This window comes from Diceros bicornis, chromosome 22 (genome assembly GCF_020826845.1).
Source record: "Diceros bicornis minor isolate mBicDic1 chromosome 22, mDicBic1.mat.cur, whole genome shotgun sequence".
Taxonomy (NCBI): domain Eukaryota; kingdom Metazoa; phylum Chordata; class Mammalia; order Perissodactyla; family Rhinocerotidae; genus Diceros; species Diceros bicornis.
The window spans coordinates 57,926,941-57,952,245 of NC_080761.1; the positions used below are offsets into that span (position 1 = coordinate 57,926,941).

Genomic DNA, 25,305 nt, shown 5'->3' on the forward strand with positions numbered 1-25,305 from the left:
TGAAAGCCTTCCTTTGCTTTTCTGGCCTTAGGACTCGCTGAGCACGTGAGAATAAATGTCCTGTATTTTCATTTTAACTGCTTAGGATGTGCTCATCAGTTTACTACTTGGTGAATGCCTGAATCATGGATGGGTAGAGGAGTCTGAGAGAAGGCTCCAGGTAAGATGGCCCACACCTCCAAGATCAGGGCAAGGTGTGGCCTAACACCCACAAGGCAGCTCCAGGACAAGGAAAGGCATTGGGTCCATCCTGCACGAGCTGGGAAGAAAGGGCAGCACTTACCTCATCTGTGGTCGTCAGGAGCCCTGGGGCCATATTCCCGGTCTCCGAGAGAAGAGTGCTCCTCCTAGAGAAGAGTCAAATGGCAGAGGCAGATCTGGGGAAAGAGAAGAGAAGTGAGAGGGATGCTGGGGAGGTGTACCGTGCATCCAGCCTCCCAGTTCAGCAGGACGAGGGAGAGGTAAGGAAGGCAGGTTGCACAGGGCATCAGAGCAGCCGATTCTTAACCAGTGTCCTGTACATAAGGCCCCCAGAGCTGGAACAGCAGCAGGCTCAGCTTCAATCTTCAGTTGGGAAACTGAGGCCCCCAGCCCCTAGCAGCTGGGAGAGACTTTGTCACTGTGTGGACTCTATTAAGAGGAAAAGGGCCTCAGAGTGCCCACAGGGGAGCACTCACACTGAGAAATAAAGTGACCTATCCTAGTGAAAACAGCAGCTCACCCCCCATATCTACCCTGAGGCCAAAGGGCGAGACCCAGGAAACTCAAAGCAGGAAGAGCACTCCAGGACTCCACAGAACGCAGACTGGGGGGACTTGAAGCAGGGTAGAAGCCGTAACCCGGCTGCACCCTCCTCTCCACTTAAATATCCAAGATTAGGTTCCTAAGACTTGAAACCTAACTTGAAGTTTAAAAATGGGCAGTCAGCAAATGGCCCAGTCTTCAACAAGTCAATTTCATAAACAAATTTTTAAAAGGGGAGTTTTTCCTTCGTGAAAAGATACTTAAGAGATAGGGGCTGGCCCGATGGTGTAGTGGTTAAGTGCACGGACTCCGTTTCGGCAGCCCGGGGTTCGCAGGTTCAGATCCTGGGCACGGACCTACACACCACCCATCAAGCCATGCTGTGGCAGTGTCCCACATATAAAGTAGAGAAAGATGGGCATGGATGTGAGCCCAGGGCCAGTCTGCCTCAGCAAAAAGAGGAGGATTGGCAACAGATGTTAGCTCACGGCTAATCTTTCTCACCAAAAAAAAAAGATACTAAAGAGATAAACCATTCTTCAGATGTCATCTATAGGCCTTGACTGGGTCCTAGTTTGCACAAACAAACTGAAAAACATCTGGGGACTATGAAGGACAGTTCAATATGAACTGTGTCTGAGACAATGTTAGAGAATTACTGTAAATATTGTTAGGTATGACCATGACATTCTGGACATAGAGGAAAACAACAAGTCATTATTAAGAAATTATGCCGAAGTCCTGAGGAGTGAATTAACATATTTACAATTTTTTAAAAATGTGAAGCCTTCAACAAATTAACAGCATAAAAAAAAAGGAGGGCTCTTATGGAATAAAAGGAGACTTAGGAGGCATATCAATCAAATGTAACATGTAGACCTTGTTTAGACATTTTTGAGGCAATTGAGGAACTCTGAACACTGACTGGATATTAGATGGTATTAAAGAATCAATATTAGTTTTATTAGGCTTAGGTTAAGAATGAGCTGTGCTGATACCATCTGTAAATAATTGTGGCTATGCTTAAAAAAAAAAGAGAATACAAAATCTACAGCTAACATCATATTTAATGGTGAGAAACTGGATGCTGTCCTGATAAGATCAGAAACAAGGCAAGGATGTCCCCTCTCACCACTTCTATTCAACATCACACTGGAAGTCCTAGCTAATGTAAGACAAGAAAAGAAAAGAAAAAGTACACAGATTGGGAAGGAAAAAACAAAACTGTCTTTGTTTGTGGATGACTTGATTGTCTATATAGAAAATCCCAAAGAATCAACAAGAAATTTCTAGAACTAACAAGTGATTATATCAAGGCTGCAGGACACAAGGTTAATATACAAAAATCAATCGCTTTCCTATATACCAGCCATAAATAAATGGAATTTGAAATTAAAAACACTACAACATTTATATTAGCATCCAGAAGAATGAAATACTTAGGTATAAATTTAAAAAACTTTTTGTCTAAGATCTCTATGAGGAAAACCATAAAACTCTGCTGAAAGAAATCAAAGATCTAAATAAATAGAGAGGCAGTCCACGTTATGGATAGCAGGACTTGATATTGTTAAGATGCCAGTTCTTCCCAACTTGATCTATACATTCATGCAATCTCCATCAAAATCCCAGCAAGTTACTTTGAGGGTATCAACAAACTGGTTCTAAAATTTATATGGAAACGCAAAAGACCCCGAAGAGCCAACACAATGGTGAAGAAGAACAAAGTCAGAAGAGTGACACAACCAGAGTTCACAACCTACTATACAGCTACAGTAATTAAGAGAGAGTGGTAGGCAAAAAATTAATTTAAAAAATAGACAAAAAGATCAATGGAACAAAATAGCATAGAAACAGACTCACAAAAGTAAAGTCAACTGATCTTTGACAAAGGAGCAAAGGAAATTCAATGGAGAAAGGATTATCTTTTCAATAAATGGTAGTCTTGGAACAATGGGCATCCACATGCAAACAAAAATGAATCTGGACACAGACATTACACCTTTCAAAAAAATTAACTCTAAATGAATCACAGACCTAAAGGTAAAACATGAAACTATAAAATGCCTAGAAGATAACATGGGAGAAAATCTAGGTGACCTTTGGTTTGGCAATGTCTTTTCAGAAATAACACCAAAAGCACAATCCATGAAAGAAAAAAATTGGTAAGTTGGGTTCTATTAAAAACTTCTGCTCTGCAAAAGACACTGGTAAGAAAAAGAAAAGTCAAGGCATAGACGGGGAGAAAATACTTGAAGAAAAAAACTGGAAAAGAGAAACAGAATCATAATCATAGTTAAGAAAACTTGCTACACCTTTCAGTAAAATAAAAAGCAAAATGACAGTAACATCAGAGACCTGAAACCACTATCAGGCAGTACTGATCAAATGGGCATTTCTAGAACACTAAACCCCACAGTGCAGAAGGCGCACACAGAACGTCCACCAAGGTAAATGAAATCCCAAGGCACAGAAAATAAGTCACTAATTTCAAAGGACTAAAGTTTAAAAAGAGTACGTTCTTTGCCCAAGATGGAATTAAAGTAGAAATCAGTAATAGTAGGATCCCTGGAAAGACCTCCAGAATTAGAAATTAAGCAATACTGGTCTAAAAGACAGACGGATGAAAGAAAAAATTCCAAGGGACATGAAAAAATATTTTGAACTGAATGATTCTAATAAACACAACACATCAGGGGCCAGCCCAGCGGCATAGAGGTTAAGTGCGTGCGCTTCGCTTCGGCAGCCCAAGGGTTCGCAGGTTCGGATCCCAGACGCGCACCGATGCTTCACTTGGCAAGCCATGCTGTGGCGGTGTCCCATATAAAGCAGAGTAAGATGGGCACAGATGTTAGCCCAGGGCCAATATTCCTCGGCAAAAAGAGGAGGACTGGCGTCGGATATTAGCTCGGGGCTGATTTTCCTCACAAAAAAAAAAACACAACACATCAAAACACATCACAACTAACAAAATTTGTGATATGGAGCTGTTACGGGCTGTATTGTGTCCCCTATCAAATTCATATGTGAAAGTCCTAACTTCCAGTGCCTTACAATGTGACTGTATTTGGAGATAGGGTCTTTAAGTTAAAATGACATTATTAGGGTGGGCCCTAATCCAATATGAGTGGTGTCCCTATAAGAGGAAATCTGAACACAGATCCAGAGGGAAGACCACGTAAACACAGGGAGAAGATGGCCATCTACAAACCAAAGAAAGGCCTCAGAAGAAACCAACACTGCCAATGCCTTGATCTTTAACTTCTAGCCTCCAGAAGTGTGAGAAAATAAATTTCTGTTGTTCAAGCCCCCAGTCTGTGATGCTCTGTTATGGCAGTCCTAGCACACTAACGCAGCAGATAAAGCAATTCTTAAAGGCAAAGTTATAAGTTTAAATGAACGCACTAAAGAAAAGTTTTAATTATTAAAGAAAAGAAACTCAGCTCTTACCTTAAGAAGTTAGGAAAGGAAGAGAAAAAAAATAAGGAGAAAATAAATAAAGAGGAAAAAATCAATGACATAAAAATGAAAATTTATAATTGAAATAAATGAAATATAAAGAGAATTTAGAAAGCCAAGTGTTGATTATTTGCAAATAATTAAAAGTGCTAAACCCCACGACTTAAACTATAAATCTCCTAAAAGGAAACACAGGAGAAAAGCTTCATGACATTGGAATGGGCAATAATTTCTTGGATGTAATACCAAAAGCCCAAGCAACAAAAGCAAAAATAGACAAGTGAGACTACATTAAAAACTTCTGTACAGCAAAGACAAAAATCAACGGAGTGAAAAGGCAACCTATCATTGGGAGAAAATAGATGAAAACCATATACCCCGTTTTACTGTGCTTCGCAGTCACCGCATTTTTTACAAATTGAAGCTTTGTGGCAACTCTGTGTTGTGCAAATCTATCGGTGTACTCTTCCAACGGCATTTGCTCACTTTGTGTCTCATTTTGGTAATTCTCGCAATATTTCAAAATTTTCATTACTGTTATATTTGTTATGGTGATCTGTGATCAGTGATCTTGGATGTCATTATTCTAATTCTTTTTGAGGCTCCACAAACCACGCCCATATAAGACGGTGAACTTAATGGATAAATGTTGTATATGTTCTGACTGCTCCACCAACTGGTGGTTCCCCTGTCTCTCTCCCTCTCCTTGGGCCTCCCTATTCCTTGAGACACAACAATACTGAAATTAGGCCAATTCATAACCCTACAATGGCCTCTAAGTTTTCAACTGAAAAGAAGAGTCACACATCTCTCACTTTAAATCAAAAGCTTAGAAATGATTAAGCTTAGTGAGGAAGGCATGTTGAAAGCCGAGACAGGCCGAAAGCTAGGCTTCTTGCTCCAGTTAGCCAAGCTGCGAATGCAAAGGAAAAGTTCTTTTTTTTTTCTTTTTTTGTAAGGAAGATCAGCCCTGAGCTAACATCTGCCAATCCTCCTCTTTCTGCTGAGGACGACTGGCCCTGGGCTAACATCCGTGCCCATCTTCCTCCACTTTATATGAGATGCTGCCACAGCATGGCTTAACAAGCGGTGCGTCGGTGCGCGCCCGGGATCCGAACTGGCGAACCCCGGGCCACCGCAGGAGAGCGCGCTCCCTTAACCGCTTGCGCCATCGGGCCGGCCCCAAAGGAAAAGTTCTTGAAGGAAATTAAAAGTGCTACTCCGGTGAACACACAAATGGTAAGAAAGCAAAACAGCCTTATTGCTGATATGGAGAAAGTTTTAGTGGTCTGGATAGAAGATCAAAGCAGCCACACCATTCCCTTAAGCCCAAGCCTAATCCAGAGCAAAGCCCTGACTCTCTTCAAGTCTACGAAGGCTGAGAGAGGTGAGGAAGCTGCAGAAGAAGTCTGAAGCTAGCAGAGGTTGGTTCATGAGGTTTAAGGAAAGAAGCCACCTCCATAACATAAAAGTGCAAGGGGAAGCAGAAAAGGCTGATGTAGAAGCTGCAGCAAGTTATCCAGAAAATCTAGCTAAGATAATTAATGAAGGTGGCTACACTAAACAGCAGATTTTCATTGTAGACAAAACAGCCTAATACTGGAAGAAGATGCCTCTAGAACTTTCACAGCTAGAGAGGAGAAGTCAATGCCTGGCTTCAAAGCTTTAAAGGACAGGCTGACTCTCTTGTTAGGGGCTAATGTAGCTGGTGACCTTAATTTGAAGCCAATGCTTATTCACCATTCCAAAAATCCTAGGGCTCTTAGGAATTATGCTAAATCTACTCTGCCTGTGCTCTATAAATGGAACAACAAAGCCTAAATAACAGCACCTCTGTTTACAAGATGGTTACTATTTTAAGCCAACTGTTGAGACCTACTACTCAGAAAAAAGATTCCTTTCAAAATATTACTGCTCATTGACAACGCACCTGGTCACCCAAGAGCTCTGATGGAGACGTACAATGAGATTAACGTTTTCATGCCTGCCAACACAACATCCATTCTGCGGCCCATGGATCAAGGAGCAATTTCAACTTTCAAGTCTTGTTATTTAAGAAATACATTTCATAAGGCTATAGCTGCCATAGAGAGTGAATCCTCTGATGGATCCGGACAAAGTAAATTGAAAACCTTCTTGAAAAGATTCACCATTCTAGATGCCATTAAGAGCATCTGTGGTCCACGAGAAGAGGTCAAAAATATCAACATTAACAAGTGTTAGGTAGAAGTTGATTCCAACCCTCATGGATGACTTTGAGAGGTACAAGACTTCAGTGGAGAAAGTAACTGCAGATGTGGTGGAAACAGCAAGAGAACTAGAATTAGAAGTGGAGCCTGAAGATATGACGGAATTGCTACAATCTCATAAAATTTTAACAGATGGAGTTGCTTCTTATGGATAAACAAAGAAAGTGGTTTCTTGAGACGGACTCTACTCCTGGTGAAGATGCTATGAAAACTGTTGAAATGACAACAAAGAATTTAGAATATTACATAAACTTAGTTGCCAAGCAGTGGCAGGGTTTGAGAAGACTGAATCCAATTTTGAAAGAAGTTCTACTGTGGGTAAAATGCTACCAAACAGCATCGCATGCTACAGAGAAATCATCTGTAAAAGGAAGTCAATTGATACAGCAAACTTTATTGCCTTATTTCAAGAAATTGCCAGAGCCACCCCAACCTTCAGCAACCATCACCCTGATCAGTCAGCAGCCATCAACATGGAGGCGAGACCCTCCACCAGCAAAAAGACTACAACTAGCTGAAGGCTCAGATGATGGTTAGGATTTTCTAGCAATAAAGTATTTTTTAATTACGGTACATACATTTTTTTAGACATAATGCTATTATACACTTAACAGACTATAATACAGAGCAAACAAAACTCTTCTACGACTGGGAAACCAAAAAATTTGTGTGATTCGCTATATTGCGATAATCACTTTGTTGCAGTTGTCTGGAACTGAACCCCCAATATCTCTGACATATGCCTGTATCACATAAGGGGTTAATATCCAGAATATATAGAGAACTCCTACAACTCATTAACAATAAAAAAAAAATAACCTGACTAAAACATAGGAAAAAGACTTAAATAAATATTTCTCCATGAAGAGATACAAATGATCAACACCATATGAAAAGATGCTAAACACCACAAATTATCAAGGAAATGCAAATCAAAACCACAATGAGACCATCACCTCACACCTGTTAGAATGGCCATTGTCCAAAAAAACGGAAAATAACAAGTTCTGGCAAGGACATGGAGAAACTGGAACCCTAGTGTACCATTGGTGGGAATGTAAAATGATGCAGCCACTATGGAAAACAGTACGGAAGTGCCTCAAAAAATTAACAGTAGAACTACCATATGATCCAGCAATCCCACTTCTGGATATGTATCTAAAGGAATTGAAAACAGGATCTCAAAGAGCGCATACCCACATTAGCCAAGATGTGGAAGCAACTTAAATATCCATCAACAGATAAATGGAGAAAGAAAAAGTGGTATATACATAAAATGGAATATTATTCAGCCTTAAAAAAAGAAAGAAATCCTGCCGTATGCTACAACATGGATGAACCTTGAGGACATTATGCTAAGTGAAATAAGCCGGTCACAAAAAGACAAGTATTGCATGATTCCAATTATATGATGTATCTAAAGTAATAGCAACAGAGAGTAGAATGGTAGTTACCAGGGGCTGGAAGGGAAGGGAAACAGGAAGTTATTGTTCAATGGGTAAAGTTTCACTCATGCAAGATGAAAAAGTTCTAGAGATCTGTTGTACAGATGTGGATACAGTTAACAATACTGTACTATGCACATAAAAATTGTTAAGAGGGTAAATATATGTTAAATGTTTTTTAACCCCAATGCAAAAACAAAATAATAAAAGAGGGTCGAATCTCTTCCAAAAAAAGGAAAAAACTGTTAAACTCCCAGGAAGCATGATTAAATAAAAAAAATTTAAAAAATAAAAGTCAAATGATCAGTATCAGGAACGAAAGAAGAAACATCATTACAAATCTTACGGGCATTAAGAGGACAATAAGGGATTCTCATTAAAAAAACAAACTGTAGGCCCAAAGTTCTAAAAAGTTAGATGAAATGGACAAATTCCTTTCAAAACAAAACTTACCAAAACTAAAATAGAAATTTGGAATAGCCCTATATCTTCCAAACATATTAATATCATAATTTTATACTTTATCAGAAATAAAAGTCCAGGATCACAGATAAATTTTATCAAATACTTAAGTAGGAAGAGAAGGGAATACTCCCCAATTCACTTTATGAGGCCATAAAGTGGCCTCATATTTTATTTGGTAACCCAGATACCAAAATTGAAAAAGACGTTACAAGAAAGAAAATTACAGACCAACATCCCTCATGCAAAAATCCTTTAAAAATATTAGCAAGTCAAATCTACCAATATGTTATAAGGATAACATCATGAACATGTGAGATTTATCCAGGAGATGCAATGTTAGTTTAACAATTGTAAAACAACCAATGTAATTATTTTGATTAACAGAATAAAGGAGAAAAATCACCTCAGTATATAAAGAAAAAAACATACGACAAAATTCAATGGTGACGCATGATTAAGAACTCTCAGCCAACTAGTAATAGAAGGAAATGTCCTCAATTTAATAAATAAGCATTTACAAAAAGCCTAGAGCTAATACTATACTTAACGGTAAAATACTGAAGGAAAGGATGTCTGATCTCACCAGCTCTATGTAACATTTGATTAGGAGACATAAGGCAAACAGTGAAGAAAAAGAATTAAAAGACATAAAGATTGGAAAAGAAGTAAAAAACAGATAAACTTAATAACTTAATAAACTTTGTATCAACTAAAATGTCTTCAAGTCGGACAATACCAATGTCGGGAAGAGTACGAGGCAACAGAATTCTCATTTGACACTTGTAGTAATATAAAATGAACGATTTTTGAAAACTGTATGGCACATTCTTATAATGTTAAACATACACCTATGATCTAGCAATTCCCAAAGTACCCAAGATTAATGAGAGAATCAAGAGAATTTATTGGCAGTGGAGATGCACTGCAAGAAATGGTTCCTTCAGGCTGAAGAGAAATGATGCCAAATGGAAATCCGGATCTTCTGTGATGACTGAAGATCACCAGAAATGATAAATACATTCATACACAAAAGACTCTCCTTTTTTCTCTCCTAATGTTTGAAAGATACATATGACTGTTTACAGCAAAAATAAAATCACATTGTGTGATTGATAGCTTATGTAGACGCAATACATATCACAATTCTAGCATAAAGGAGGGGGGAGAGGATTGCAAGATCCCTTATTTACATGAACTGGTACAAGAGGAACTCTAAATAGACTGTGAAGTTACGATGTACACTGTCATATCTAGAGCAAACACTAAAAATAAAAAGTAAAAATGCAAAGCAGTGTGGCTAAATGGCAATTAAACTAAAATAGAATTCCAAAAAATAATCAGTTGACCCAGAGAAAGCAGGAATAGGAAAAGAGGAACAACAAACAAATAGAAAACATAGTAAAAGGAGAGACCTAAATCTAACCATATCGCTAATTAGGTGAAATAAACCCACCAATTAATGAAAAGGCACTGATTGTCAGACTGGGTAAAAGAGCAAGCCCCTGCCATATGCTATCTACAAGAAATACACTTTAAATATAAAGACACAGGTCAGCTGAAAGAAAATGGATGGAAAAAGATAAACCACGCAAACAGTAAACAGAAGAAGGCTGGAGTGGCTACGTTAATATCGGATAAAGTATATTTCAAAAGAAAAAGTATTACCAGAGATACAAAGAGATGTTTCATAATAACAAAAGGGTCAATTCAGCAGAAAAATATACCAAAGGTAAATGTATGTGCGTCTTATAACAGTGCTTCAAAATACATCAAGCAAAAATTAACAGAATTAATAGAGAAATGGACAATTCCACAATCCTAGTTGGAGAACTTAATGCCCTGTCACAGCAATTGATAAAATAACTATTGCTAAATAAACTGATAAAAATAACTAGACAGATCAGTAAGGAAACAAAAGATCTGAACATAACAATCAACCAACTTGACCTAACATATTATTAGAACAACACCCAACGACCAGAGAACATATTCTTTCCATGGGCCCATGGTACATTCACCAAGATGCAGTATATGCTGGGTGTTGAAATAACTCCCAACAAATTTACAAAGACTGACATTATATAAAACCTGTTCTTTGGAATCAAATAAGAAATCAGTAACAATTAGTTATCTAGAAAAATCCCAAATATCTGGAACTTAATAGAGACTGGGCAGAGAAAAACTGGATTTACCAAGCGTAGACAACTCACTTGATGACTTTCATTATAAAGGGGAGCGGAGGGATAAGGTAACAACTGAAGGAAGAAATCATGACCCGGCTCTGGTCAAAAACCTGCAGTGGCTCCCACTGACCACAGAATGAGATCCACACCTACTATATTGGCACCCATATAACAGCCCAATTCTCTTTTCCCACTCCCCCCACACACCTCCCTTTCCAGGCAAAAGGACAACCCCTCAGATCCTCACAGCTGGGTGCCAAGCAGTGACCCATGAGGAGCCAGGAGCCAGACAAGGTGCCTGTCCCTCAAAGAACCATATCAAAACCAGAGGGACAGTCAGACAGTCGGTGTGAGCCACATGAGCCCTGGAGTCCTCATGTATCAAGTGCTCTGGACCTAAAGGGGACAGTGGGAGAATTCTGACAGAATATGCAGAAATCTCTGCACTGGAGAAACACCTACTTAGTGAGCTAGCTAGTTAACAAGAGTGAATTTGTTAAGCATAAAGGCATGAAGGAATAAAACAGCAGGGGATGGAATATGTTCCCATTCGGCTGTAAAATAGTCCAATCAGAATGAAGGGTAAAGGACGACTCTGGAAAGGTGGGTTGGAGGGGCAATTCAGAATTGGTAATTATCATTACTACAACTCACTTTTCCTGAGCACTTACTGTGCACCAGGCACCCTAACCACATCTGAAGCAGCATCACCTTTCCACCTCACAACAACCCTGCCATTGCTACTAGCTCCATTTTACAGACGAAAAAAAAGGAGGGACCTAGAATGGAGGCAAACGCCCAAGCTCACAGAGTCAGTATGTAGTGGAGCCTTAGAGTCCGACTGCAGAGCCCACAATCAGGGACAGGGAAGAAAGAGAGGACGCTTTTTCAACAGGAAGAAGATGAACTAGAACATACGGAAAAACAATATGCTGAACTAACGCAAACGGGAGGGGAGAGGAGAAGGGCAAGAAGAACTGACAGGATTGAACAGCTCATCAAATTAGAGGGAAACCTGGAAAATGCAAGGAGGCAAGGAGAACCCTCAGGTCATGCAGCATGTGCCAAGAGGTGGAATTGTGCCATTAACAAAGATCAGCAAGGCCAGAATGGGTGAAGAAGGCGAAGAGGGTACTCAGAAGGCAGAATTCCAAATATTCTCCCACGCATGTCTCTCATCTGGGTTGTTAAGAGAGGACAATTTAAACTGTAGGAAGGAACTTTGAGACAATTGGGGAAACTGGACACAGCCTGAATATTAGATGACATTAAGGAATTTTGGTTAAGTTTTTGGGTGTGACATTCAGTATAAAGGTTGTTTTCTGGGGCCGGCCCCGTGGCTTAGCGGTTAAGTGCACGTGCTCCGCTGGTGGCGGCCCAGGTTCGGATCCCGGGCGCACACTGACGCACCGCTTGTCAGGCCATGCTGTGGCAGCGTCTCATATAAAGTGGAGGAAGATGGGCACAGATGTTAGCTCAGGGCCAATCTTCCTCAGCAAAAGGAGGAGGATTGGCATGGATGTTAGCTGAGGGCTGATCTTACTCACAAAAGAAAAAAAAAAATCTTAAAATTAAAAAAAAAAAGGTTGTTCTCTTTAAAGTCCTTATTCAAAAGAGATGCATACTGAAGTATTTGCAGGTAAAATGATATTCGGGATGCTGCAAAATACTTCAGTAGAGAACACAAAAAGGAAGAGAGGAAGAGCAGAATGTTGACAATTGCTGAAGCTGAGTGAGGGGCACACAGATGCTCTTTCAGTATGCCACTACTTTTGTCTGTATTTGTAAAATTTTCATAATAAATTTTAAATTTAATAACCCCATCTCCCTCCACATCCCCAAAATAATGAAAGTAGAGAAAACTTTAAGGGGGTTGGGGGAGTGGACTGCAAACACTGGATGGTCTGATTGCCACCTTCTGTTGGTGTCATTAATGTCACCAACAGAAGTTAAACGTCATTAGGAGATGAGATCAAGGATCAGGAGAAAGTGAACGAATGTTTTATCTTTATCAGCATTAGATATATCAGACAAACTTGAAAAATAGAGCACCTTTTTAAATTTTCATCAAAACTTTGAAAGTTAAAGAACAGCTAGCTCCAAAGTCAAAGTTACTTAACCCTCTACTACCCCACTTTCCTCTCTACAACACGAGAATTCTACCACCTAACACGCAACATGGCTGAGGAAATACAAGATGGCAGTTAACAGAAAGCTCTCAAAACAGCACTTCTCCCCCTCTGTTTTGCCAGCACTCCACCGCCCTGAGGATACAGCAATGTGAATGTAGGTGGACAGAAACAATGCTGGAGAGAATTCCCTGGAGATGTTGGAAAGCCCCCAAATGAGGGCAGAGGCACAGGTGCCCCAGGAGGACACCTGTGCAGGGATGTGCCCCTTTAAGAATAGGCCTGGCTTTCTGGGAAACATGCAGCTCTGAGCCCCAGAGGGGATATTACAAGGCAGGAGATATCAAGCAGGAGCAAAGCAGTGCACTCTCCACTATGAGCAAAAAGGACACCACAAAGACACAAGAAGTGGTGCCCACCTGAGACGAGGCTGCCAGGCCCCCAGGAGTTCTCCCCTCCCTAACAGTCCCCTCTGGGTGAGGGGAGCGCAGAGAGCTCCAGGGCAGACCTGGGCTCAGCAGGCGCAGCTCGGCCTCAGGATTCTCTCCCAGCCCAGACAGCAGGCTGGAAACCCTCGAGCCCGCAGCTGGAGCCTCTTCTCTAAGGTGAGGTATCAGAACCAGGCAGAGAAGGGAAGAACGGCCCCAGGGACAGAGTCATGGTGTGGCAGGCCTGGCACAGGCCCCTGCGGAGAGACAATGCCCAAAGACACGCACACTTGGGGTTGCGGATTTGGGGGAGAAAGGACAGGGCTCTCATAGATAAGCGGTGAATCTGAGTGGTGAATCTACGGAACTTCGCAGCTACTTCTGGGTATGTTTGCTATGTTTTCATCGTGCAAGTTAATAATAAGAACTTAAGTCTGGATGTCTTACCCCTCACGCCCTCTCCTACCCCGAATAATGCAGGAGGTCAGCCAGCAGCCCCTGGGGCTTAGGGAAAGTTCCCTGCCTCGCGGGCGCCCCTCCACCCCAAGCTCCCAGAACCGCCCCAACACCGAAGGAGCCTGTTCGTGGGAGGCGCTGATCTGGATGCAAGGACGCCCCACGCAACCTGGGATGTCCGACCCCCGCCAGGCCCTTTAACTCCCCCAGGAGCCCGCAGGCCCCGAGACCGTTGACCCGAGTCGCTCCGCCCTAGCCGCCACCCACCATCAAGGCACGTCAGCGTGTCCGCCCCAGGCCAAGCCTTCCCTCAAAACCCGGGTTCTGGGGCCAGCGGCGCCCCCATCACCACGGTGGGCACCACCCGCCGCGCCCCTATAACTCCAGGAAGGAAGCCCGAGCCGCGCGCCCCAGCAGTGGGACGTCTGCTCCGAGCCAGGGGTGCTCGTGTCCCCCAACCCCCTCGGCCGGGCCCGGCCCCTCCAGGACAGGACGCTGGGCTCCCGACCCCGCCGGACCGCGCAAGACCAGCGACCCCGGCCCACGGCCGCTCCGGGGGGGACCGCGCCCGACCCCGCCCAGAAAATCAGACCTCAAGGAACCGGCCACCGGGGCGGGCCCTCCCCCGCCGCCCTCGCCCGGCTCTCCCGACCCTCCTTTCCCGGAGCTGGCGGCCATGGGCGCTCACCACAGCACAGAAGGACGGTCACCACACGCCGAGCGACCACAGCGGGACGCGCCACCGCGCCACCTACAATACCCCGGGGCGGGACTGCGTGACCCACAATGCCCCGGGGCAGGGCGCTTATACCCACAATGCCCCGAAGCTCGCACCGCGCTACCCAGACCGCCCCACGGCGTGGGACTACACTACCCACAATGCCCCGAGGCGCAGACTCACCCGCCCAGTCGCCTCCCCACGGACCGCGACCTTCGGCGATGGCTCTGGTTGTTGCTCTGTTAGCTCCGTGGAGCCCGCGCTCGAGTGACCGAGTTACAGCCGCTTGGGTTCTTGGAGGAATTGTGAAATTCAGACAAAGTCAAACTGACTTTCGGGGACATGAGATGGGTGGTTCAGGTGAGCGCTACGAGTTTTCTCTTTTAACTTATAGGGTCCTTGTAGTTTTCCTTGAAATTACTGTTTAAAAAGAAAAAAAAAAGATGGTAGTTACCTGGACGTGTGCTTGTCCTCCAGCGTGCAGATTCACCCCTGTGTTTTTACATCTAAATAACAGCGCGTAGTGAACAAACTTCTAAAAAATGCCAAAGGTACTGCCATTTTTCTTTTTTCAAGAGGAAGAGTCTGAAGTTTATAAAAAAGAAAATAATTCAAAGAAAAATGAGGAAAAACTAAACGTGAGGACATTTAAGGCTACAATAATTAAAATTATTTTACTAATACAAAAATCGTTGATTAGATATAACAGAGTAAAAGTTCAGAAACATATCAAAGTCTTTGTGAAGAGAGAGACACCCTTTTTCTAGGAATTTGACAAAAGTGTTTTCAAATTACTTCCTATTTGCTTCTTCTCAGTAACAAGAACCAGATTTAGCCTCCTGCCTAAAACAACTTTAAAAAGGACAAAATATGAGAAACAGCGGTTTGAAGGCATTGGACATAAAACATTGAAGAGCAGTAAATCCTGAGAGATGGGTAAGAAGCCAGGTGAGCCCTTGAACTTGCTCGGATGGAGAGAAGTTTCAGGTCACAGGACAGAGAAGGGAAACCAAGCGGAGGGTCCTCCTCCTCCAGTACCTGTTGAGTGCCGCCCAACACTGGCATGTGCAGCCTCCAGGAAAGAACCACTGGAAAGGATTAGAGAAATACTGTGGGCTCACATAGGGCCAGAATTAGTGCCTGTTCCCACCAGACAGAGTGGAAACCTTCATAATGCACATGGCGTGGAGTAAAGTACTAAAAAGGGTTTTTGGCCTCAATAGTGGGGCAAAATTAGACCTAAATGCTTGATTGAGATAATTTTTATATTAAATTTGGGGTAGAAATATGTCCAATATGTTTCAGAAATCTTAAAAGTCACTTTTATTTTTGCATGAACTGTGTATGCAGAATTATGCATATTGTTATATAAATAAAATTTTAAAGAAGACTAAATTCAAGGTCTCTCATAAAATGAGCTGTATAAAAACAACAAACAATCACATAGAGACAGAGACTGGATTGGTGGTTACCAGAGAGGAAGGTAGGGAGTGAGGGGGGTGAAAGGGATAATTAGGCACATGTATGTAGTGATGGATTGTAGTTAGTCTTTGGGTGGTGAACATGATGTTATCTATACAGAAATTGAAATATAATGATGTACACCTGAAATTTATATGCTGTTATAAACCAATGTTACAGCAATAAAAAAATAAAAAATATAAATAAAATGAGCTATAAATTTAATAGAATCCAATTAAAATAGCATTTGCATATTTTCAACACAAACAGAGTAATTCTTATATTTATCTGAATGACTATATTGGTGATATTTATCAAGAAAATGGTAATAAATAATAAAGCTCAATTTGCTCTATTATTAGCATTTTAATATAAAACTATAATAATCAGTGTGATGATGATGCAAGTCAGCTGAGTGGAACTAAGGGGAAGTCAGTAAAGTAACTAGGAAGGAAGAAAGGGAGGAAAAATGAGAAAGATGATTTCAAATCAATTTGGAATGCTTGAGAATATAGTTACTTATCTGGGAAATTAAGCTAGTTCACAAAACAAATATAAAAAGAGAAATCAGAGATGTAACATGATGAAACATAAATGATTTTGAAAACCATCTTGTGGTATGGAAGGCCTTTGCATGCATTACACCAAACCAGAGACCATCAAGAAAGAATGCCTCAAGATATCAGTGCCAGGATAAGTGTGCTCATGCTCCTTGGCAGAGATCTCTCTCATCTCTCTGGGCTGAAATCCAGTTGAAGTGACTGAGTCTGCTATGGAGAGAGAAGAGGGACATTTCTGTAAACTCTTTATTGGTGGTTTAAGCTTTGAAACCACAGAAGAAAGTCTGCTATGAGCCATGGAGAAAACTTACAGACTGTGTGGTAATGAGGGACCCTGCAAGCAAAAGATCAAGAGTATTTATTTGGTTTTATAACTTTTTCATCCATGGCTGAGGTTGATGCTGCCATGGCTGCAAAATCTCATTGAATTGGTGGATAATGTTGGAGCCAAAATGTGCTGTAGCAAGAGAGAAATCTGGAAAACCTGGCACTTGTGTAACTATGAAGAAGCTGTTGGTGGAATTAAAGAAGATGCTAAGGAACATCACCTTAGAGATTACTGCAAGGAATGTAGAAAAGTTGATACCATTTCAGATGATTACTGATAGCCAGTCTGGAAAGAAAAGAGGCATTGGCTTAATTACTTTTTTTTTGGTGAGGACGGTTTGCCCTGACCTAACCCAATCTTCCTCTATTTTGTGTGTGGGACACATTCACAGCATGGCTGATGAGTGGAGTAGGTCCACGCCTGGGATCTGAACCCGTGAACCTGGACCGCTGAAGCGGAGCTCATGGAACTTTAAGCACTTGGCCATGGTGCCGGCCCTGGCTTAATTACTTTTGATGATCATGATCCTGTGGATAAAATTGTACTGCAGAAATACCATACCATCAGTGGTAAGCAGTAAGAAAGGCTTTGTCTAGACAAGAAATGCAGGAAGTCCAGAGTTCTGGGAGTGGCAGAGGAGCCTACTTTGGTTTGAGAGATTCATACAGAGGCAGTGGGAATTTTAGACTAGGATCAGGAAGCAAATTTAGAGGAGGATCTGATGGATATGGAGGAGGACATGGATTTGGGAATGGCATTAATGGGTCTGAAGGAGGATCTGGAGATGGGAGTTCTGGAAGTAGCACTGGTTACTAAGGAGGAAGATGAAGATACAGTGGTGGAGGACCTGGATATGGCAACCAGGGTGGGGGCTATGGAGGTGGTTATGACAACTATGGAGGAAGAAATTATGGAAGTGGAAGTTACAGTGATTTTGGAAATTATAACTTCCAACCTTTATAACTATGGTCCAATGAGAGTGAAAATTTTGGTGGCAGCAGGAACATAAGGGTACCATATAGTGGAGGAAACTATGGTCTAGTGAAATAAGCCAGACAGAGAAAGACAAACACCATATAATTTCACTCATATGTGAAAGATAAACAAACACATGGACAAAGAGAACAGATTAGTGGTTACCAGAGGGGAAGAGGGTTGAGGGGTGGGCATAAGGGGCAAAGGGGCACATATATATGGTGACTGACAAATAATAATGTACAACTGAAATTTCACAATTTTTATTATTTTTTTATTTATTTTTGTTTTTATTTTATAAACTCTTATGACCTCAATAAAAAGAAAAGTTTATAAGAGACAAAGACATCATATGTTAATAAAAGCTTCAATACAATAAAAAGATATAACAATTATAAACATTTACACACCTAATGACAGACCATCAAAATATATGAAGGAAAAACTGACAGAATTGAAGGGAGAAAGAGACAGTTCTTCAATAATAGTCAGATTCTTCAATACCCCACTCACAATAATGGATAGAACAATCATACAGAAGATGCGTAAGGAAATAGAGAACTTAAACAACACAATATACCAAGTGGATCTAACAGACATGCAGAATAGTCCACCCAACAATAGCATACACATTCTTCGCAAGTGCACATGGTACATTTTCCAGGCTAGACCATATGTTAGGCCACAAATTAAGTCTCAATAGATTTAAAAAGATACATGTCATACAAAATATCTTCTTTGACCACAACAGGATAAATTAGAAATCAATAACATAAAACCGGAATATTCACAAAATTGTTAAAATTTAAACAATACATTTTTTTGTGTGTGTGAGGAAGATCAGCCCTGAGCTAACATCCATGCCAATCCTCCTCTTTTTTTTTTGCTGAGGAAGACTGGCCCTGAGCTAACATCTGTTGCCAATCCTCCTCCTTTTTTTCCCTTTTTTCTCCCCAAAGCCCCAGTAGATAGTTGTATGTCATAGTTGTACATCCTTCTAGTTGCTGTATGTGGGACACCATCTCAGCATGGCCGGACAAGCAGTGCGTTGGGTGTGTGCCTGGGATCCAAACCCAGGCCACCAGTAGTGGAGCGCACGCACTTACCCGCTAAGCCACAGGGCCAGCCCCTAAACAATACATTTTTAAACAACCAATAGACTAAGAAGAAACTACAAGGGAAATTAGAAAATACTTAGAGATGAATGAAAATGAAAACTTGACATACCAAAACTTATGGGATGCAGCAAAAGCAGTGTTAAGGGGGAAATTTATAGCTATAAATGCTTACACTAAAAAAAGGAAAGATCTCAAATTAACAACCTAACTTTACAACTTAAGGAACTGGAAAAAGAAGAACAAACTAAACCGAAAGGTAGTAGAAGGAAGGAAAAATAAAGATTAGAGCAGAGGTAAATGAAATAGTGAATAGAAAAACAATAGAGATGATCAATGTAACTAAAAGTTGATTCTTTGAAAACATCAACAAAATCAGCAAACCTTTAGCTAGATAGACTAAGAAAATAAGAGAGAAGACTCAAATTACTAAAATCAAAAATGAAAGTGGGGACATTACTACTGACTCCATAGAAATAAAAAGGATTATAAGAGAGTCCTATGAACAATTGCATACCAAAAAATTGGATGTCTTAGATAAAATGGACAAATTCCTAGAAACACAAAACCTACCAAGACTAAATCACGAAGAAATAGACAATCTGAATAGACTTATAACTAGTAAAGAGATTGAATCAGTAATCAAAACTCTCCTAACAAATAAAAGTCCTAGATCTGATGGCTTTACTGTTGAATTCTACCAAACATTTAAAGAACTAGTACCAATCCTTCTTAAACTTTTCCAAAAATGGAAGTGGAGGGAACACTTCCTCCTTCATTTTATGAGGCCAGCATAACCCTGATACCAAAGCCAGACAAAGACACTACAAGAAAGAAAATTACAAACCAATATCCCATATGAACATTGATGCAAAAACCCTCAACAAAATACTAGCAAACAGAATTCAGCAGCATATTAAAAGGATTATATGCCATGACCAAGTGGGATTTGTTTCTGGAATGCAAGGATGGTTCAGCATATGAAAATTGAGTAATATATGTGCCATATCAACAAAATGAAGGAAAAAATACATATGATCATCTCAATTGATGAAGAAAATCATCTGACAAAATTCAACACCCTTTCATAGTGAAAACACTCAACAAAGTAGGAATAGAACATAATAAAAGCCATATATGAAAAACCCACAGCAAACATAATATTCAATGGTGAAAGACAGAAAGCTTTTCCTCTAAGATCAAGAACCAGGAAAGGATGTCCACTTTCACTAGTACTGGAAGTTCTAGCCAGAGCAAATTAGGCAAGAAAAAAAAAATGTCATTCAATTGGAAAGGATGAAGTAAAATTATATCTGCAGATTATATGATCATATATGTAGGAAATCCTAAAGACTCCACAAAAGAGTCGTTAGAACTAATAACTAAATTCAGCAAAGTAGCAGAATACAAAGTCAACACATAAAAATCAGTTGCATTTCTATACACAAACAATGAACAGTCTGGAAAGGAAATTACAAAAACAATTTCATTTACGATAGCATCAAAAAGAATAAAATACTTTGGAATTAACTTAACCAAGGAGGTGAAAGGCTTGTACAATGAAAACTCCAAAATATTGCTGAAGGAAATAAAAGAAGACATAAATAAATGGAAACACATCCCATGTTCACGGATTGGAAGGCTTAATATTGTTAAAATGTTAATATTACTCGAAGTGATCTACAGATTCAATGCAATCCCTATCAAAATCCCAAAGACATTTTTTTTTTCCCCCCAAAGCCCCAGTAGATAGTTGCGTGTCATAGCTGCACATCCTTCTAGTTGCTGTATGTGGGATGCGGCCTTAGCATGGCCAGAGAAGCAGCGCGTAGGTGCGAGCCCGGGATCCGAACCCGGGTCGCCAGCAGTGGAGCGCACTCACTTAACCACTAAGCCACGGGGCCGGCCCCCAAAGACATTTTTTGTAGGAGTAGAAAACATAACTAAAATTCATATGGAATCTCAAGGGACCGGGAGTAGTCAAAACAATCTTGGAAAGAACAAAATTGGAGGACCCACACTGCCTGATTTCAAAAGCTAATACTAAGCTACAATAATCAAAACAGTGTGGTATTTGCATAAAGAAAGACATATAGACCAATGAAATCAAATAGAGAGCCCAGAAATAAACCCTTCATATACAGGCAAATGATTTTTGACAAGTGTGCCAAGACCATTCAATGGAGAAAGAACAGTTTTTTCAACAAATCATACTGAGAAAACTGGATATCACATGCAAAAGAATGAAGTTGGACCCTTCCCTAATGCCATATACAAACATTAACTCAAAATGGGTTAAGGACCTAAATTTAAGACCTAAAACAATAAAACTCTTAAAAGAAAACATAGAACAAAAGCTTCACAACATTGGATTTAGCAATGATTTCTTGGATATGACACCAAAGGCACAGGCAATAAAAGAAAAAAATAGACAAACTGGGTTTCATGAAAATTTAAGAATATTGTACATCAATAGACACTATTCACAGAGTAAAAAGGCAACCCACAGAATGGGAGAAAATATTTTCAAATCACATATCTGATTACAAATTAATATCCAGAATATATAAAGAACTCCTAAAACTCAACAACAAAAAAAAACAATTCAAACAACAAAAGACCCCGAATAGCTAAAGAAATCCTAAGAAAAAAGAACAAAGCAGGAGGCATCACAATCCCTGACTTCAAAACATACTACAAAGCAATAGTAATCAAAACAGCATGGTACTGGTACAAAAACAGACACACAGATCAATGGAACAGAATTGAAAGCCCAGAAATAAAACCACACATATACGGACAGTTAATTTTTGACAAAGGTGCTAAGAACATGCAATGGAGAAAGGAAAGTCTCTTCAATAAATGGTGTTGGGAAAACTGGACAGCCACATGCAAAAGAATGAAAGTGGACCATGTGCTATCGCCATTCACAAAAATTAACTCAAAATGGATCAAAGACCTGAAGGTGAGACCTGAAACTATAAAACTCATAGAAGAAAATATAAGCAACACACTATTTGACATTGGTTTTAAAGGAATCTTTTCGAATGACATGCCTACCCAGACTAGGGAAACTAAAGAAAAAATGAACAAGTGGGACTTTATCAGATTAAAGAGCTTTTATAAGACAAATGAAACCAGAATCAAGATGAACAGACAACCAACCAGCTGGGAGAGAATATTTGCAAAACATACATCTGACAAGGGGTTGATCTCCATAATATATAAAGAACTCACACAACTGAACAACAAAAAAACAAACAACTCGATCAAAAAATGGGCAGAGGAAATGAACAGACACTTATCCAAGGAAGATATACAGATGGCCAATAGGCACATGAAAAGATGTTCAACATCACTAATCATCAGGGAAATGCAAATCAAAACAACACTAAGATACTACCTCACGCCCGTTAGAATGGCTATAATCACCAAGACAAAAAACAACAAATGTTGGAGAGGATGTGGAGAAACAGGAACCCTCATACACAGCTGGTGGGAATGCAAATTGGTGCAGCCTCTATGGAAAACGGTATGGAGATTCCTCAAAGAATTAAAAATAGAGATGCCCTATGATCCAGCTATCCCACTACTGGGAATCTATCCAACGAACCTGAAATCAACAATCCAAAGAGGCTTATGCACCCCTATGTTCATTGCAGCATTATTCACCATAGCCAAGAAGTGGAAGCAACTTAAGTGTCCCTCGACTGACGATTGGATTAAGAAAATGTGGTATATACATACAATGGAACTCAGCCATAAAAAAAGACATAATCGTCCCATTTGTAACAACATGGATGGGCCTGGAGCGTATTATGTTAAGTGAAATAAGCCAGAAAGAGAAAGACAAACACTGTATGATCTCACTCATATGTGGAATATACACCAACACATGGACAGAGAAAACTGGACTGTGGTTACCAGGGGCAGTGGGGGTGGGGGGTGGGCACAAGGGATGAAGGGAGTCATATAAATGGTGATGGACAAACAAAATTGTACAACCCAAAATTTCACAATGTTAGAAACCATTAAAACATCAATGAAAAAAAAAATGGGCAAAGGACTTGAATAGACATTTCTCCAAAGAAGATATATGAATGGCCAATAAGCACATGAAAAGATGCTCAACATCACTAATCATTAGGGAAATGCTGATCAGAACTACAATGAGATATAACCTCACACCCATTAGGATGGCTACTTTCAAAAAAAACAGAACAAGTATTGGCAAGGATGTGGAGAAATTGTAACTCTTATGCACCATTGGTGGGAATGTAAAATGATACACCCTCTGTGGAAAAAGTATGGAAGTTCCTTTAAAAATTAAAAATACAATTACCATAAGACCCAGCATTTCCACTTCTGGGTATATACCCAGAAGAAATGAAAGCAGGGTATCAAAGAGATATTTGCACATTACTGTTCATAGCAGCATTAGTCACCATAGCTAAAACGTGGAAGCAACCCAAGTGTCCATCAACTGATGAATGAATAAGACAATGTGGTGTATACATACAATGGAATATTATTCAGCCTTAAAAAGGAAGGAAATTCTGCAATATGCTACAACATGGATGAACCTTGAGGACATTATGCTAAGTGTCAATGCAAGATAACAAATAACTATTCTATAGATAAGAAAGATAAGGTGAGTTTTATTTGAGCCAGGGTGAAGATTATACCCAGGAAGGCAGTTTCCACAAAGGAAGAAAGCATTCTGGAGAAGCATGGTTTTCATGCTTCCACTTTTTAATTGGACTGTCTTTCTATTATTGAGTTGTAAGAGTTCTTTACATATTCTAGTTATAAGTCCTTTGCCAGGTATATGATTTACAAAAAATTTCTCCTAGTCCATGGGTTCTCTTTTCACTTTGTTGATGGTGTGCTTTGAAACATAAAATATTTTAATTTTGATGAAGTTCAATATATCTATTTTATTGTTGGTTGCTTATGCTTCTGGTGTCATATATAAGAAACCATTGCCTAATCTAAGGTCACAAAATTTTATACCTATGTTTTATTCTAAGAGGTTTACAGTTTTAGCTCTTTTTATGTCTTCAATCCATTTTGAGTTACTTTTTGTATATGGTGTGAGAAGAAGTTCAAATTCATTCTACTCCATGTGGATATCCAGGTGTCTTAGCACTTTTTGTTGAAAAGACCACCCCTCCGCCATTGAATTATCTTGGGTTGTTTGCCAAAAATCAATTAATCATATATGTTAAGGTTTATGTCTGGACTCTCAATTCTATCATGTTGATCTATTTGCCTACTTGATGCCAATACCGCATTGCCTTGACACAGCAGTTTTCAGGTCACTTTTGAAATAGAGAAGTGTGAATCTTGCAACTTTATTCTTTTTAAGATTTTTTTGGAACTCTAGGAGCTTTGAATTTCTTTTTTTTTTTTTTAAGATTTTATTTATTTATTTTTTCCCCCCAAAGCCTCAGTAGATAGTTGTATGTCACAGCTGCACATCCTTCTAGTTGATGTATGTGGGACGCGGCCTCAGCATGGCAGGAGAAGCAGTACGTCGGTGCGCGCCCGGGATCCGAATCCGGGCTGCCAGCAGCGGAGCGCGCACACTCAACCGCCAAGCCATGGGGCCGGCCCTAGGAGCTTTGAATTTCTATATGCATTTTAGGACAAGCTTGTGAATCTCTGCAAAGGAGCCAGCTGGGATTTTAATAGCGATTGCTTTGAATCTGTAGATATATTTGGGGACTGTTGCCATCTTAACAATACTAAGTCTTCCAATCCATGAGTATGGAATATTTTTCCAACTATTTAGATCTTCCCTAATTTCTTTCAATGATTTTTTGTAGTTTTCAGAGTGTAAGGTTTATATTTCTTCCACTAAATTTATTCCTAAGAATTTTATACTTTTGATGCTCTTTTAAATGAAATTGTTTTCTTAGTTTCATTTTTGGATTGTTAGTTATAAGTTTATGAAAAAAAATTTATTTTTGTATCTTGATCTTCTATCCTGCAACCTTCCTGAACTCACTTATTAGTCCTGTTAACTTTTTAGTGGATATCTTAGGATTTTTCATATATAAGATTATGTCATCTACAAATAGAGAAAGCATTAATTCTTCCTTTCTGAACTGGATGTCATTTATTTCATTTTCTTGCCTAATTCCTCTGGCTAAAACCCCAGGAAAATGTAGAATAAAAGTGGTAAGAGAGAGTATGCTTGTCCTGTTCTTGATCGTAGGGGGAAAAACATTCAGTTTTTGAACATTTAGTATGATGCTAGCTGTTGTTTTTTCATACACACCCTTTACCAGGTTGATAAATTTACCTTCTCCTCCTAATTTTTTGAAAGTTTTTATCTTGAAGGTGTGTTAAATGTTGTCAAATGCTTTTTCTGAATCTATTGAGATGATGTGGATTTTGTCCTTTATTTCTAGTATGGTGCATTACATTAATTGATTTTCAGATGTTAAATCAACCTTGCATTTCCGGGATAAATCTCACTTGGGTGAGGTACATAACCCTTGTTTTTAATTGATGTCATAATAGTTTATAACATTGTGAAATTTTAGTTGTACATTATTGTTTGTCAGTCACCATATAAATGTGTC

The 25,305-nt window shown here is 39.9% G+C and overlaps 1 protein-coding gene and 1 pseudogene across 1 annotated transcript in view; one reads left to right on the forward strand and one right to left on the reverse strand.

Moving 5' to 3' along the window:
- ZNF169 (zinc finger protein 169) overlaps positions 1-14,335 on the reverse strand; it is a 46,000-nt gene extending 31,665 nt beyond the window's left edge. The window contains exons 1-2 of the mRNA XM_058566069.1: positions 14,247-14,335; positions 284-377 (exon numbers count right to left, since the gene is read on the reverse strand). Of these exons, the coding sequence (XP_058422052.1) occupies positions 284-316 (33 nt within the window). The 5' untranslated portion in view covers positions 317-377; positions 14,247-14,335. The remainder of the gene's footprint in view (positions 1-283; positions 378-14,246) is intronic.
- Positions 14,336-16,450: 2,115 nt separating this feature from the next.
- On the forward strand, positions 16,451-17,768 carry LOC131420214 (heterogeneous nuclear ribonucleoproteins A2/B1-like; annotated as a pseudogene).
- The last annotated feature ends 7,537 nt before the right edge of the window (positions 17,769-25,305 follow it).